The sequence below is a fragment of the Talpa occidentalis genome, unplaced genomic scaffold, assembly GCF_014898055.3.
Source record: "Talpa occidentalis isolate TD23 unplaced genomic scaffold, MPIMG_talOcc4v2.1 talOcc4.16, whole genome shotgun sequence".
Taxonomy (NCBI): Eukaryota; Metazoa; Chordata; class Mammalia; order Eulipotyphla; family Talpidae; genus Talpa; species Talpa occidentalis.
Genome location: NW_023601653.1, coordinates 42,557,641 through 42,573,950, shown reverse-complemented (window position 1 = coordinate 42,573,950; position 16,310 = coordinate 42,557,641). Strand labels below are relative to the sequence as shown.

The window sequence follows — 16,310 nt, the reverse complement described above, 5'->3', positions numbered from 1 at the left end:
GCATTAGGGTGCAGCAAGAGAGACAGGAGAGGTCTGCTGCACCATGTGGGTCAGCTCCCTGGCCTGGGATTGAACTATTGCTGCAGTGGCTGGTGATAGCTTGATAGTGCTGAGACTTTAACCCCTGTGCCACCAGGGAGGCACCAGGCATATCTTGATTTTAAAGATCATTGCAGATATATGTTCTTCCTTTGTTGGGTCTTTTCTACCACTGCCCTAACTGCTGGAGAACCAAAGAATAAACACAACACTCTCCACTTCCAAAATAAAACAAAACAAAACAAATAGCCATTACTGTTTTTTGTTTCAAGGTTTTGAGGAGAGCTCATGAAAGTGTACTCTGGCTGCCTACTCCCTCATTTTCTCCTTATTCTTTAATGTGAAGGAATAATATCTATAGTAATAATAAGAAGTAGTAATAATAATTATATTAATTGCTACCATCAGGCCATGATTTTGCCCCATTTAATATTCACAACAGCCCTAGGAAGTTGGGTAGTGACACTCATTGAAGTTTAGCCACTTGAGACTTTTTCAACCAATCACCTGCCTAACCTCTTGATGTCCCTTGACTGATGCTTGTCACTTCCCAACCACCTCTCATCCATTCTGTACATCACTGCTCACTCCATCTGTGTTTATAACATTCTGCTTTAGAAACACCTTCATCAAATTCACACAGCATGAGGATAAAATCCAACCAGTGTATCTACTGGTCGACCCTGTTTTGACTTTGCATCCCACAGCCTCCTGGCAAGAATCTGCTCTTCAGACCTGCTGTGAGGTGAAGGCACTTATACCTGCACACCTGTCTCTCCTGGCCCAGCAGGGCAGAGGTCTCCTATGTGGCAAACCCTGTTAGGGTCTTAAGTACATAGTTATTGCCTTCAAAGTTTTGTGCTCAGTAACGAGATGGATGTGGACATAAATCCCTTTGCTTGACCTTAATGTGTGCAATCCCAGATTGGTTTAGAGCTCCTGCCCTGGGTGAAACTCCCTAGCCATATAAGGCAAAGTGATTCTGCTTTCCTTTGAATGCAGCCTGAACTGACTACCACAGATTCTTATCCTCAGGGTTGTTTTAACTAAAGTAACATGGCATTGTAGTCTTACATAGCAAGTATCAGGTGTTCATCCCTGAGAAGCAACATGTGCATTGACAATGTTAAGTTAACCCTTGAAGTCCAAATCTCTCCTTCACTGTAACATTGTCCCCTCTAGCCCACTTTGCCCACACCCTTTCCCCCATCCATGCTGGTAACCACCAATTGGTCTTAGAGTCCTAAAGGTGTTTTTTTTATTAGTTTCTTTGTTTTCTGTATATGTCACACAGGAACAAAATCACACTGTTTTTCTTTTCTGTCTGGTTTGTTTCATTAATCATAGTTCCTTTCAGGTCCATCATATTGTTGTCAGTGACAGGATTTCATCTTTATTTTTTATTACTGTATAGTATTACATTATGATTTATACCACATCTTTATTATCTTCAAGTTCTGATCTTTTCATGCAACTGATCTCAGTGTACTTCTAGGTTATAGAGCAAGAAAAGTCTGTGGTCTTAATATATCTTTGACCACTAATCTCTAATATTTTTAAAGAAAGGGTTGGTTAATTTATAAAAACCTATAAAATTCCATAAAGAATTTTAGCCTTAATCTATCATACTTTTAATGTATTGTGTTGTGGTCTGAGACCACATGTATTAAAGTGTAAAAAACTAGGGCTGGCACACAAATACAGTATAATGTTTGTTCTGGATTTTTAAAAAAATTCTGGGTGCCATGTCCTTTTTTAAAATTGAATTAATGCAGTTAATTAATAATACTAACAGTGCATTATTAATACTAATACAGTTAATAATGTTACCTTCCTCTTCATTAGTTATCAGCTCGGGAAGAAAGTCCTTTGAATATAAGTCTTAGAACGACATGAATAAATTCCTTGGGCTCTGGAATTTTAGGATTTATTAAAAATACCATAAAACATTCGTGGCCTGAGTCCTGACTGAGGCAGTGGGAAACTGGTTCTGATTCTGGCTGAAGACAGCCAAGTGGCCCCCCCCATTTAGACAGAAGTACCTGGAGCCCCAATCTCTTCCTATCTGCCCACAGCAGACAAAGTGTGCTTTTCACCCATGAAGACCTGTGGCTTCCATAACAGAACACAGACTGGGTTGCTGAGACCTCGGACATCTATTTTCTCACAGTTCTGGAGCAACACATGCAAGGTCAAGGTCTTGGCTTGTGTGACACCCACCCCCAAGGCCCCACTCCTGGTCTTGGAGAGGCTGCTTTCCTGATGCCCCTCCCCTATTCTGTGCTGTGTGTGTCCTTGTTCCCTCCTTTGTGAGGATCTCAGTGCGGTGGTGGGTGGAGGGGGTGGGAGGGCTCACCCTGGTGTTTCTTTTAACTAGCCCTTTCAAGGCTGAGTTGCGCATGGGCTAGGGCTTCAATGTAAGAATTTTGAGTTTAGCTCCTAGCTCTATTTAAAATAACATTCACTTGTTTTAAGTTACGTGTGTGTGTGTGTGTGTGTGTGTGTGAGAGAGAGAGAGAGAGAGAGAGAGAGAAAGAGAGAGAGAGAGAAGAAGAGAGAGAGAGAGAATATTCCACCTGTTTAATGCCTGCTATTATGAAGGGGTAGGAGGGAAATAGGTACATAGAAAGATCACTCAAACTGTACTGAAGGGTATAAAATGAAAAAATTTTTCCTAACCTCCTCCTCCTAGGCTAAGATAATTTCCTTAAACATATTTACACAAATGTTTACAGAATCCAGGTATTAATATAAATCTCTGTATCTGCATAGTCTCTGCATTGACCTTCTTTAAAATCGCTACCTCGTGTTCCAGTGTCGATATGGGGTTTTCATTTAATTGTTCTTCTAGTGGTAGACCTCTAGGGTATCTCCAGCTTTCCCATCCCCAGCCCCATTATAAACATGAATTGGGATTCCTTTAAAAACTCATGATGGAAAGGATAGTGATGGGTCATCTAAAAAAAAAAAAAATAACTGGCCTTAATTTTGGTGAAGAAAGCCTGTGTTTTTTGCCTTCTTGGTTACTGGCCATTACTCAAGCTGTGAGAGGTGGTTCAGTCTTCTTCCTGTCCACTGCTTGACCACATGCCTGTCCTCCTCCACATGATGTGAAGGGTGGGGCTTCCTCCGAGGGGCAGCTCATCTCTGCATAGCTGTCCTCCCCAGGAAGAAAGATCTATCTGAGTCATTCACTTGCACAGACTATTTTTAGTTAAGTGAAACAGTTTTTCTTGTAAGAATTGCTGTTTCTCTGCCCACGATGACACTTGAACCCTTGCTGGCTGCTTCCAGCCTTGGACGGGGGCCAGCTTCCTAATGGAATGTGAGCAATCTCAGTGTTAATCAAGATTTACAGCCCACCCCACACTGGATTTGCAAACCTTCCAGGCGAACAACAGCGGCTCTAAGATGAAGTGCAGGGCCCTGGCCCTGGGCCTCTTCCCAGTCTCCCTGCTGCCCGGGCCCAGCCCCTGAACCGCAGGCTTCACCTGGAATCATTTTATCAGCTAAGCCATGGTGCACATGTTCTTGCCGAAGAATCATTTTCATTTCGGACTCATTTTAGGAAATGAGGGTGTCTGTCAGAGGTGTTCTTCATTTCTAGAACCTCAGAGAGTTAATTTTCCCCTGGGAAAACCGCATGTGGGAAATGCTTTATTTACCCTGATGTGAGAAATACCAGGAATGAACAGCTCTGCCAGAGTAGCCCTTGCTTCTCCGCAGAATCCATGTGAAAACCCAGAGGTGACTTGTGCTCTTATTAATGTAAATATTTTTTACTTGGGTTTCATGATGCTGTGGACACACTGCATATATGGGCTTTGGCACAGGAAAGACATAATTTAGCAGCAGATTTAAAAGGTAGTCTGGAGTGCTTCTAATTACTGTTTGCTCGGTTGGCCACTGCTACTGAGCGGACTTAAGCAACGTTGTGGGTAGGGGATGCAATGTTCATATTACATTTGCCCACACAGATCAGATTCAAAGTGATGGAGAGGATGGCTGGTGGGATCATGTGTGGATGGATTGTGTTGAATTTGAACTTTAGAATTGAGGCTTTTGGGGGCCTCCCCGGTGGCGCAGCGGTTGAGCGCTGGGTTGCGAGGCTGCCCGCAGCCTCTGCAGCGCCGGTTCGATCCCCGGCCGCTCGCCGGCCACTGGAGGAGGGTCCCACATGGCGCGCAGATCTCTCCTGCCGCCCGCTGCTCCCCTCAGCAGTGTACCTCGGTCCTTCTGCCTGCTCTGCTCCCCGCTCTGGCTCTGGTGAATTCTCTCACCCTCCGGTGCTTCTGGCTGTACCCAGTGCTTGTATAAATAAATAAATAAATTAAAAAAAAAAAAGAATTGAGGCTTTTGGAATGGGCAATTTTTACACATCACGCATGGACATGAATTATGTGCCTGTCCAAAATCAATCCTACTGTGTGGTTGTAGGGTAACTGGTAACTGAAGATTGATCAGACTTGTACCCATTGGCCTCTGTCATCTGAGGCCTTGATTGTGTTAATGCAGGAGATGCTGAGAACGTGGGTATGGGGTACATGTAACAGATGGTGGACACCAGAGTATGGTGTGGGCATGTATAAGTACGCACCTGTGCCTAAGAGGTCAGGGATATAAGGGTGGCATCACTCAGAGGCAGAGCACAGCTGAAGAAGAGACCACAAGAGAATGCCAGAGAGATGATCTCAGCCCGTGTTCTCAGTCCTGCCTGCAGATTAGTGTCACCTGGAGAACTTTTACAGGAAACACTGTCATCCCACCCATTGAGACCATGTTACTAGAAGAGAAGAGTACTAGTTTTAGAAAGCTCCCACACAGTTCTGATGTGTATTAAGGGTTAAGGTGAAATGACTGATTAAACCAGCTCAGGGTTGGGTTCTACTTGTTCTAGAGGCTGGTCCAAGATTCAGGTCCTGTGTCCCCTCTGGTCTCTCTGTTAATGCTGCTCTTAGATTTGTCTGTTGTGTTTATATCTGTTTTATTTATTGATGCCTCCTCATTCTTCAGGTGATGTTGCTGCCTCCAAGAGGCCTTTTTTGGCTCCTCACACTCCGCACGCATCCTATCTGGGTAAGAAGCCCTTGACCTTTGAACAGCATCCAATTGACAGTTCCCCTTGGACTATCAGCTCCAAGAGGACAGGGTCCCAAGTTGAAGATCCTTAACTTTCTACCCATCATTCCACATGGGCTGCTAAAAAGGATCCAACCCTATAAATTGGTTTGTCAGAAAAGAAATGATGCATTTTTGCTTGAAAAACAGAAAAAACATGTCATGACTTTTCTGACAACCCAATACTAACTTTTGAGAATTGCGTCTGAAAATTTAAAGTTATTTCTCATCTGTCTATTGCCTGCTGTACTTAGGTAAAGATCTCATACTCAGTGATGTCCTACCCCTGCCTTCCTGGGGAGAACTTTTTGGCTAAAAAGAAAAAAGTTTATAATTAGGTTTCTGATGACAAAATAATGAAAACAAAATTTCAGTGATGTTGTATATTGCTCGAAGTATATTTAACATCCAGGGCTCGGATAGCCTACTTAGAAGAGTATTTTGCCTAAATGAAAAGGTGTGGCATTACCTTATGACAGAAAGTTTTTTCATGGACTTAACTATTTCCAGTATCATATTGTATAGATAACCAAGCATCCCTACTCCATAAGTGTAGCTGAATTAAATTCCTTGACTTTTTATTAATATGTTAAAGTCTTAGAGTGTTTTCAGTCAACTAAAAAAAAAGTGTCAATTCTCCATCATCACAGTTTGCACAGTCATGCTTGATTAGCTTCTTATTTTTCTTTGTAACATGGCTTTGGGTGTGTGGTATTCATGCTTACACTTGTAGCCATAACAGAATAGTCCCAGAAGATTGCAGCCAGTATCTCCTTAGCTTACAAGGGGCAGGAGACTCCAAGTAGAGGGGGCAGAAGGCAGCTATTTTCCTTGTTTGGAGAATTCTGAGTTACAAGTTTTTGAGTCAAGACTGCAAACCAGGCTGTGTTATAGGGTTAAGATGGTGTGATGGTGTTGTGGACAGGAGGGAGTAATGACTAGAGTGTGTGAAAACATTTTCAAGTCTTAATAAGACTTTGCAGGTTCATGCTTTTTTATTGGGAGTCTGAATCTCAGGTAAGTGGCAGTGTGGTAGCACAGAACTGAAACTACTGTTTATCAGGAGACATCTTCTTAAGCCAAATATTCTTAAAAATTTCAGAAGACATCTGTAGAGCAAAAGAGACACTAACCAAAACAAAGAGACACCCTACTGATGGGGAGAAAATTTTTGCACACAATACGAATGATAAGGGACTGATCGCAAAGAGGGACAAAGAGCTGACAGAACTCAACAAAAACAAAGTAAATAACCCAGTCAAAAAATGGGCAGAAGAGCTAAAAAGATACTTCTTCAAAGAGGAAATGCAAATAGCCAACAAGCATATGAAAATATCGCATCACTTATAATCAGGGAAATGCAAATCAAAACCACAATGCAATACCATCTTACACCAGTGAGAATGGCACATATTAAAAAATTAGCAACTACAAATGTGGCGAGGATGTGGAGAAAAAGAGGAACTCTTCTACACTATTGGTGGGAATGCAAGTTGGTCCAACCACTAGGGAAAGATGTATGGAGGTTTCTCAAACTGCTGAAATGGAGTTTCCATATGATCCAGCAATTCCCCTGCTGGGTATCTACCTAAAGGACACAAAAATATTAATTCTAAAGGACACCTGCACCCCAATATTTATGGCAGCACTATTTACAATAGTTAAGCTATGGAAACAACCCAAATGCCCCCAAATAGATCATTAGATCAAGAAGATGTGGTATAGATATGCAATCAAAAAAGATAAACTCATGCCATTCACAGCAACATGGATAGAGCTGGAAGGACTAATGCTCAGTGAAATAAGCCAGAAAGAAAAAGAAAAATACCAGATAATTTCATTTATAGGAGCAATGTTGGGGATCCAAATAAGGTATGAGGGAAAAAATAATTATAATAAAGTAAAAATCAAAATCAACAGGCAACTATAAACCAGAGACATTCTGTGGGGGCTGGGGAGGAGGCAGTTGGATCAAAACAGAGGAGGAAAGAGCACAAGGGACTATGGTACACGGGTGAATTGGTGGTGGGAATTTCACGCTACTATACCTGAGGTGATAAAGCATACATTGTATAAAAATGAAGAATAATGTAATATATATATAAAATAATAATAAAGAAATTCAGAAGACAGCAATGTCATTTAACTGAAAATAAGTGTAAAGCAATTTTGATTATATTATGGAATAAAACACAAAGTTTGCATAAATTTTTTTTAAGATCAAATATGAACATTTAAAGAATTACCACTGTCTCTCCTTTGCTGCTATTTGGATGAAAAATTGACACACCACTAGAAGAACTTGATAATGAACCAATTTCTATTATGCAATCTAAAAGACTCAGCATGTACATTCTGGAAGATATGAGAAGGGGAAGGAGGAAGAGTTTGTTAAATATGTAAGGCACAATGTTTGGCATTTGAGCCCATTTGTGGTATTGAATCTTTATAATTATCCTGCCCACTCGAACTTACTCAAACCATTTTTCAATTGTCAGGAAGTAGGTATGTACCTATCTGCTGGACAGCAGAGACAAGATCTGAAACTAGGTGTGTCTGATTCCATGGTTTTCATATTTTTCCATCAAACATGAGCTCTTAGGTTATAAGAGTGGATACATCTCCAGGGGACACTTATTAACTCTGATACATACCATATTGGTACAAGTGGGTTGACTTTAGCATTTCCGTAAGAAGATTTAGCTCTCCAATAGGAGGTATTAGGTTTCCAAACACAAATAAGTCAATATTTATAAACATCTGTGAAGCAGTTCAAAACATTTCCTTATAAAGTGCTGACTTTAAAGTGGCAGGTTATTGCAATGAACCTCAGAAAATTCCGGTTTATTGATTGTCATGATTTGAAAGGGAGATAATGAAGAGTCAGCAATGGCTGTTTTTGATCAAAAAGACATAGACCATCAAGCTAGATTTGTGGTCTCTCAGATATGTACTTGACTTGGGGCAAGTAGCTGCCAGCTTGCATGTCACCTGGCAGTTCTTCGCTTCGAGAATCAGGAATCTGCTACTGTAATTCTGTGATCTTGGGTGAGTCACCTGACCTGGAAACAAAGTCATTTGATTGTTGTTTGAAAAATTAAATATCTCAAGTCACTTAGAGCAATGCATGGGGCAACATTAGCACTCAGTAAATGTTTAGCTGTTCTCAGTGAACAAGTGCTACATGCTTCATCACTCCATGATCCTCCTCGTAGGTAGTGACCCAAGAGAAATGAAAACCTGTGACTATGTAAGACTGCTGAGTTAAAATTTATAGCAGTCTTATTCATACTAGCTAAAACTTGGAAACTCCTTCGATGCCCATCCACTGGTCAGTGGATCAATTGTAGTTCATCCATACAATGGAATACTATACTGCACTAAAAAGAAGCATATTACTGATACAAACAGCATGATAAATTTCAGAAGCATTATGTCAAGTAAAAGAAGCCAGACAGGAAAGACTGTTTCCATTCATAGAGAATGTTCTATAAAGGGAAAACTATGGAGACAGAAAACATCATCATCTCCGATGGCTGGAAGATAGCAGAGGCGACTGATGCAGACAGGCTAGAGGGAACTTTTCTGTTGATGAAAATACTCTGGGTCTTCATTGTGGTTGTGGTGATAGATTTTATGCATTTGTCAGGTTGCATCACACTTAAAAAGGGTGAATTTTTATTGTGTATAAGTTAAACCTTGTAAGTCTGATTTTTTAAAAAAAAACCTGCTGACCAGTGAACCATGGAGAAAAAAGAAGCTGAAAACAGTATAGAGTCAGAAGTTGCAGAAACTGTGACTTCTGCAGTTTCGGTGAGTAGACTATGTCAGACTATGTCACCATAGTCTCTTGTGCTCTTCCCTCCCCTGTTATGGCCCCTCCCCCTCCCCTGCTGGATGTCTCGGATTTATAGTTTGCCTGCTAGTGTTGTCTTCCTTTGTTTTTCTGATCCCTTATTTTATTTCCCAATTTTCCGCCTATAAATGAAACCATCTGATATTTTTTATTTCCTTCTGACTTATTTCACTGAGCATCATCCCTTCCCCTGCTGGGTTCTTATCTGTTCCTGGCCTCTAAACTTTCAAGTGTTCTGTGACCTTTTCCCCATCTCAGCTCCTCCTAAGGTCATTTCCAGGACCTTAAACATCATCTAATTGTCTAATTGATGACAAGTGTCCCTTGTCCCTTAGGAGCCTGTGTTACCACTTGGCCTGGTTGTTTAATAGACATCTCCAACTTAACATGCACAAAACTAAGTCTTGGTATGTTTTCTAAACCTACATGTTTTCCATCCAGTGCCTCATTTCAGTGGTGACTTTACCATTGCTCAACCAAAAACCTGGACCTCCCTGGTGGTCTAGGGGTTAAGTCTCAGCGCTATTACCTCTATGGCCTGAGTTCGAGCCCGTCCAGGGAGCTCTGACCCACATGGCACAGCAGACCTTTCTCCTGTCTCACCCACTGCTCCCCTTAGCAGTGGATTTCAGTCAATCCGTCTGTTCTGCTTCCGACTCTGTCTCTGGTGAATCATCTCATCCTCCACCCCTGCACCTCTGGCCTACACCCAAGTTCTTCTATGCAAAAATAAATACTATTAAAAAAAAAATCTCAACCCACATTTCATGAACAGGAAATTGTTAAAAGGTTGAAATTATGAAGTTTTTTTTTCCTTCTCTGGGCTATTTAAGTGATAGCTCAGCTTCAAAGCATTCTTGAATTCATGTTCTCAAAAGCTAGAATAAGTGTTAATTTTAGGTCCAACAAAACAGGAAAGATAATAAAGAAGCCTATTTTTGACTTTGTACTCACTGGTAGGGGTTGGGGGTGGCCGTCCCTGTGGCCCCCACCAGGCCTAGTGTCCTTACCCGCATGTGAGCAGATAACAGGCCAGCTCTACTTTTGCTCTTCCACATTGTTGTTCCTCAGATGGGAAGGAAGTGGATACTGCTTGTCACTGTGGTTTTGACTGGTTCATTTGATCACGACCTCAGTGTAGTCTGCTGTGGTCAGTACAATGACCAAGGAGAAAATACCTGGAGCCAGCGCCTCGTGGCCCACAGACCCTGGGCTTCACAACTTGATTTGCATATTGGAGCCGCACCAACCCTGTTATTTAAACAGCATCTCTAGGGGGCAGGCTGTCAGGGTCATCTTGTCAGAGTTCCCCAGGTTATTATGACACTCTTGATGCTTCTACTGACTCTGGGGAACTATTGTGCTAAAGATAGGAAGCCAAAAGAGAATCAGAGTTTTAAGCATTTGCAAAGCTTGGTGTGGGGGAGGGGGAGATAATCACTTAGCCAGCTGACTCGTATCAAGCCAGAAGTGATTTCAAACTCTCCCTGCTTTCCTCATGGATCTATGCCCCACTTTTTCCTGTCATTCTTAGTGAATCATCTTGCTTCTTAGAGAAGAAACAGAAACATTTTTTTTTATTATTTTTATTTATTTTTGCATCGAAGAACTGGGGTATAGGCCAGAGGTACGGGAGGTGAGAGGATTCCCCAGAGACAGAGTGGGGAGCAGAACAGGCGGATTGACTGAAAAATTACTGCAGAGGGGAGCATTTGGCAAGACAGGAAAGGTCTGCTGCACCATGTGGGTCAGCTCCCTGGCAGGGAATTGAACTCAGGCTGTAGTGATGATAGCACTAAGACTTAACCCCTAGGCCACCAAGAAATGGAAGCATTTAAGGGTTTTGTGTGTGTGTGTGTACACAAACCTTGTGTGAACACTCCAAGTCTGAAATTTCTAGAAGCTTCCACGTGGTGGTATCACAGGGAGTTGGAAGTATGAACAAGGAGTTCAAAAAACACATCTGAAATGAAGCGTGGAATTTGGAAACTTTAGTCTAAAGGTATCAGCAAATGATATGGGAGAGATTACAGAGGCATGGACGTGGATGGAAATAAGGGGCCATCAAGGAGAGGCACCAAGAGATAAGACCAGAGTGAAGGAAGAATGTCCAAGAGGAGGCAGAGGCAGGAAAGCCTTCAATCAAAGTCATGGTGAGTGGTGTCAAAAATCATTGTGATGTGGAAGAAAAAATGTAAAATGGTCACTAGATTCAGAATGCACACAAGTGTGTCAGGAGGTTCCTGGCTGGTACGGTGGAGGGGTGCCTACGGGGCTGAGTTCTGGAAGTAGGAAAAGGGCTTGGGACTATGTTGCAATGCAATTGAGTCAGTGATAAAGGCCAATAAACATTTTCCTTTTTGTGATAGCCTCTTATCTTTGTCTTATTTTTATTACCAAAACAGTATGTACACATTGTAAAAGTTTTAAACATTCATGACTATGACCAAGATTAGCCTCCATAATCTTAGTCCCTCATACGTAATCACTATTAATAATTTGATGTCTATCCTTTGAGATTTCTCTGTGCACATGCTCTCATGCTGCACACGCTCACGCACATTCACTGTATGAAACGTGGGTTTATTGCTGTGCCATCTGCTCAGACTTGTATTTTTCAAAATATACAGGTTTGAGACCTGTATATCTCAAACATTTCACTGCATAAAGCAGATATACACTATTGTGCTGTGGTGTGTTTTCTGGATATTTGCATTTTATTTAGTCATTTTGGCTTGCCTTTTTTTTTTTTTATCTTGTCGATGAACTGGGGTATAGGCCAAAGGTATGAGGGGGTGTGAGAGGACTCACAAGAGACAGAGTGGGGAGCAGAACAGGCAGATCTGCTGAAATACACTGTTGAGGGGAGCAGCGGGCGAGACAGGAAGGGTCGGCTGAGCCCTGTGGGTATCTCCCTGGCCGGGGATCGAACTCAGACTGCAGTGGTGATAGCGCTGAGACTTAAACCCCTAGGCTACCAGGGCAGCCCCAATTTAAAACAGTTGATCCTGGAACAAGTCTCAGGATTATTGCTCACTCCCTAGTAGAGAAACTCTGATTTAAGTGTCATTTGTATTATCAATGTAATTAGCATGTTTAATGCATATTTTGGGGAAATTTAAATACCTTGAATCTCTAAGGTGATTTAGCTATCATCATATAATCAGTTTATTTTAAAATCTCAATGAATTACTTTGTGGTATTTTCCAGAGTAGAAATGCCTGAGTCTCCTTAGCTGCTTCTGGCTAGTTGGAGAATAATCACCTGATCAAAGCCCCTGATGGGATTCTAAATGCAATGGCCTTCCAACCCATTAAATAAAGCACTCCCCAGTCAGGATGTAGTGCTCTAGTTTGGCTCTGCCTGCCTCCCTCCAGCACTACCCTGCCCTCTGGGGAGAACAGTAGGAGGCTCTTAGAAGCTGGCACCTGTGCTAGAATTTCAAGTTACAGAATCAAAGCATAATGAATGAAGAGGCCCAAGGAGCTGGCTATTTTCCTGTGGAGCAAATGGCATGGGTGTGCTCCTTATATCGTATTCACATAGCTGAGAAGCGCTGTGGTCACAGGACTAGCAGGGTGACTGGAGTCCTTTGCATCCTGGGGACCAGCGAGGAGGGTTTTTTTTTTTTTTTTGCAAGGACTGGGGTATAGCCTTAGGTGGGGGGGGGGGGGCTGAGAGGATTCACCAGAGACAGAGTGGGGAGCAGAACACATGGATCTACTGAAATCCACTGCTGAGTGGAGCAGGGGCAAGACAGAAGTCTGCTGCACCATGTGGGTTAGCTTCCTGGTGGGGGATTGAACTCAGGCCCTAGTGGTGATAGCTCTGAGACTTCACCCCTATGCCAGTACCACCAGGGAGGCCTCTTGGCTGCACTTCTTTAGAAAGAGGTCCCCGGGGGTCAGATACTTCCTGGTATGATCCTCCCTCCCCACCCAGCCCCCCACATTCCCTCCAACAGTCATCAATTCATAGCACATCCCAGCATTCTCAGCATTAGGGTGGCCGTCATCACTGCCAGCCCTCCAGCAGAAGCCAGTTGACTGGGGATGTATCTGGGCGCCCCACACCAGAGGCCATTGGCCTGTTGCAGAGTGAAAAAGGGAAAGGGTAAGGCTTTTGCTTCTAAGGTTGCACTTGACCTTCATCTCTGTTCCCTCCAATCCCCAGAACAATGGCGAGTGGCCCAAATCGAACTGAAATCACCTAATAGGTATTTGATTCTCTTTAGCCTAAAATAACATCCTGGACTATTGGAGCTATTAGTCTGATTATACATCTACTTTGCTAATGAACTTTTGTTAAAATCAACAGTCAATAAACTGCCATCAGCATTTTTATTTCTTCACAGGCCCTGGAGCCATATGCCTTTTTAAAAAAAGAAAAGGACTTCAAAAGGGCCAAACAGGACATTTTTTTCTCTCTCAGTTTTCAGTATGTATAGCTACTATTTACCTGTTGTTTACAATGCAGCTACCATGCTCAACACTTCCCAGGCCAGCATTCATTTCATCTTCAAAGCTATCCTGAGAGGAAGTGCTGTGGTCCCATTTTTCTGGGGCAGGCACCGAGACATAGGGAGCTGGAAAGCTGCCCAAGCTGATGGTGTTAGGAAATGATAGTCTGGGTTTGTATTCAGGCTGCCTGGCTCCAGCGACCAACCGTGTAGAGTGCGTGCATGCATTTGGTCATCCTCAGTCAGTTCATGATCCAGTGCTCAAGGTTGTCCAAGCTCTCAGCCTGTGGGACTCAGCTACTATCGAGATTAAAGCTTTGCCCTCATGGAACTCTTACAATATATAGGAAAGTAATTGTTACGTGCTGAAGAGCAGTGCAGTGAGGAAAGTTAGCAGAGGATGGTGGCTCTCATTGGAATGGTTTGAGATTTCAGGAGCAGCCTCTCTGAAGCAGAGATATTTGATCAGAGACCTGAATGATGCAAGAGAACAAGCCCTCTGAGGTCAGCAGGCCATGTCCTTTGTGTTTAAAGCATAATCTTTGGACTCCTGGGCTCAAATTCCAGTCCTTCTGCTGATATGCTATATGGCTTCAGGCAAAATACTTGACCTATCTGTGCCTTTATGGGTGTTATAAAAGTTGTGATAATATTTATCTTGACCCTATTGGGCTATTAAAAGAGTAAAATGGGTTCATATACACAAAGAACTAAATATAAAACAGGCAGTAGAAATGATAAGCACTTTAAGTGTTAGCTGTTTTTGAGGCCATATGGAGAACGTGAGAAGCAGCTGGTTTCTGGGTATATTTTGAAAGTTCAGCTGACTGGATTTACTATGGCGTTGAATGTGGAGATGTTAGGGAATGGAGCCAGGGGTAACTCCAATAATTTTGGTCTGATTAACTTGGGGGGACATGGGGGCCATTTACTGAGATGGGGAAGATACATAGCAAGTCTTTTATGGGAGAAGAGACATAGTGGAGAATCAAAGAATTTGATTTGGACATGTTAAGGTGGAAATGCTTTGGCCTCCCTGGTGGTGCAGAGATTAAAGTCAGCACTGTCAAGCCATCACCAGCCACTGTGGCCTGAGTTCAATCCCCAGCCAGGGAGCTGACACATGGTGCAGGAGACTTCTCCTGTCTCACCTGCTGCTCTCCTTAGCAGTGGATTTTAGTCAATCTGCCTGTACTGCTCCCCACTCTGTCTCTGGGGAATCCTCTCATCTCTGTACCTTGACCTACACCCCAGTTGTTATATGCATAAATAAAATAAATCTTTAAAAAAAAATGAAGATGCTTTTTGATAAATTCATGTTTTGTATATGTTCACTGTAGAAAATTTGGACAAGTTTTAAGAAGAAAATAATTGCATATGACATTCTACTTACTGCTCTCTTTTGCTTAAATTTATTTGTACCCCCCAAAAAATTTTACATCATACCGGGCATAATTGATCTTTTTGTCTCTTGTCCATTCTTTCCAGTTTACTGGACAGTGGTTCATGGCAAGGAGGGAAAGCAGGCTATAGACAAGGTGATGAAAGCCCTAACACCGTGAGAGACCCATCCGTCTGCTCCCCACTGCAAACAATGTTAGGAGTGAGACCTCTGGGGGGTCTGCCTAAGGAGAGTAGGGCAAGTAGCAGAGGCTGTGTCATTTAAGAACTGATTCCCCCAGATTCTGCTGCCCGGTGAAGCTTAACCTTCAACCATTAGCAGATTTTTAAAAATTACCATATTGTACAATATGGTACAAGATTTATTTATTTATGCATACAAGAGCTAGGGTACAGGCCAGAGATGCAGGGGGTGAGAGGATTCACCAGAGACAAAGTGGGGAACAGAACAGGCAGACTGACTGAAATACACTGCTGAGAGAAGCAGCGGGCAAGACAGGAGAGGTCTGCTGTGCTGTGTGGGTTTCTTCCTGGCTGGCCAGGGATCGAACTTGTGCTGCAGAGGCTGCGGATTGTTTCATAGTGTGGTGCTTAACCCCTTGCGCCACCAGGGAGGTCCCATTGCCACCCTTTTTAAGTGTGCAATTGAGGGGCTATCAGTAGGTTACACTGTTGTGCTGCGTTCACCCCCTTTCACTTCTGGAACTTTCTTATCTTGCAAAAACTGAAACTCTCTGCCATCAAACAACCTGCCTGCCCTTTCCTCTCTTTTGGCTTTCTCTCTGTCTCTATCAATTTTACTGCTCCAGGGACTTTGTAGAATTGTCAGTATTTGTCCTTTTGTGACTAGCTTATTTCACTTAGAATAATGTCCTTAGGATGCATTTGGTTGTAAAGCGTCAGAATTTGCTTTTAAAACTTAAAAGCTGTGTGGAGGTTCCTCCAAATACTGAAAATGGAGCTGCCATATGACTCAGCAATCCAGTTCCTAGGAATCTACCCAAAGGACACAAAAACATTTATTCAAAAGGATACCTGCACCCCTATGTTTACTGCAGTACTATTTGCTATAGGTAAGATATGGAAACAACCCAAATGCCCCAAAATAGATGACTGGATCAAGATGTGGTCTATATACACAGTGGAATACTACTCAGCAATCAAAAAAGATAAACTCATACCATTCGCAGCAACATGGATGGAGCTGGAAGGGATGAAATTCAGTGAAACAAGCCAGAAGGAAAAAGAAAAATAGCAAATAATTTCGCTTATAGAAGGAATAGAGGGGAATCAAATAAGAGATCAGGAAAAAAATAAAAACAATATTGATAATAATGATAAAAGCAAAATTAGCAGGCAACCATAAATCAGAGACATTTTGTGAAGGAGAGAGATGAAAAGAGATCAAAACAAGAGGAAGAGCACAAGGGATTATGG

The 16,310-nt window shown here is 42.4% G+C and overlaps 1 protein-coding gene across 4 annotated transcripts in view; it reads left to right on the top strand.

The window, feature by feature from the left end:
* Window positions 1–16,310, top strand: part of ANO6 (anoctamin 6) — a 198,189-nt gene that overhangs the window by 45,803 nt on the left and 136,076 nt on the right. For 3 of the 4 annotated variants that reach the window (XR_008552214.1, XM_037514106.2, XM_037514108.2), the window contains exon 2: window positions 5,053–5,115. The exons of the other annotated variant lie outside the window; for it this stretch is intronic. Coding sequence is in view for 2 of the 3 variants with exons in the window: in XM_037514106.2 (XP_037370003.1) it covers window positions 5,053–5,115 (63 nt within the window). In the remaining variant the exon portion in view is untranslated. The remainder of the gene's footprint in view (window positions 1–5,052; window positions 5,116–16,310) is intronic. 4 annotated transcript variants of the gene reach the window in all.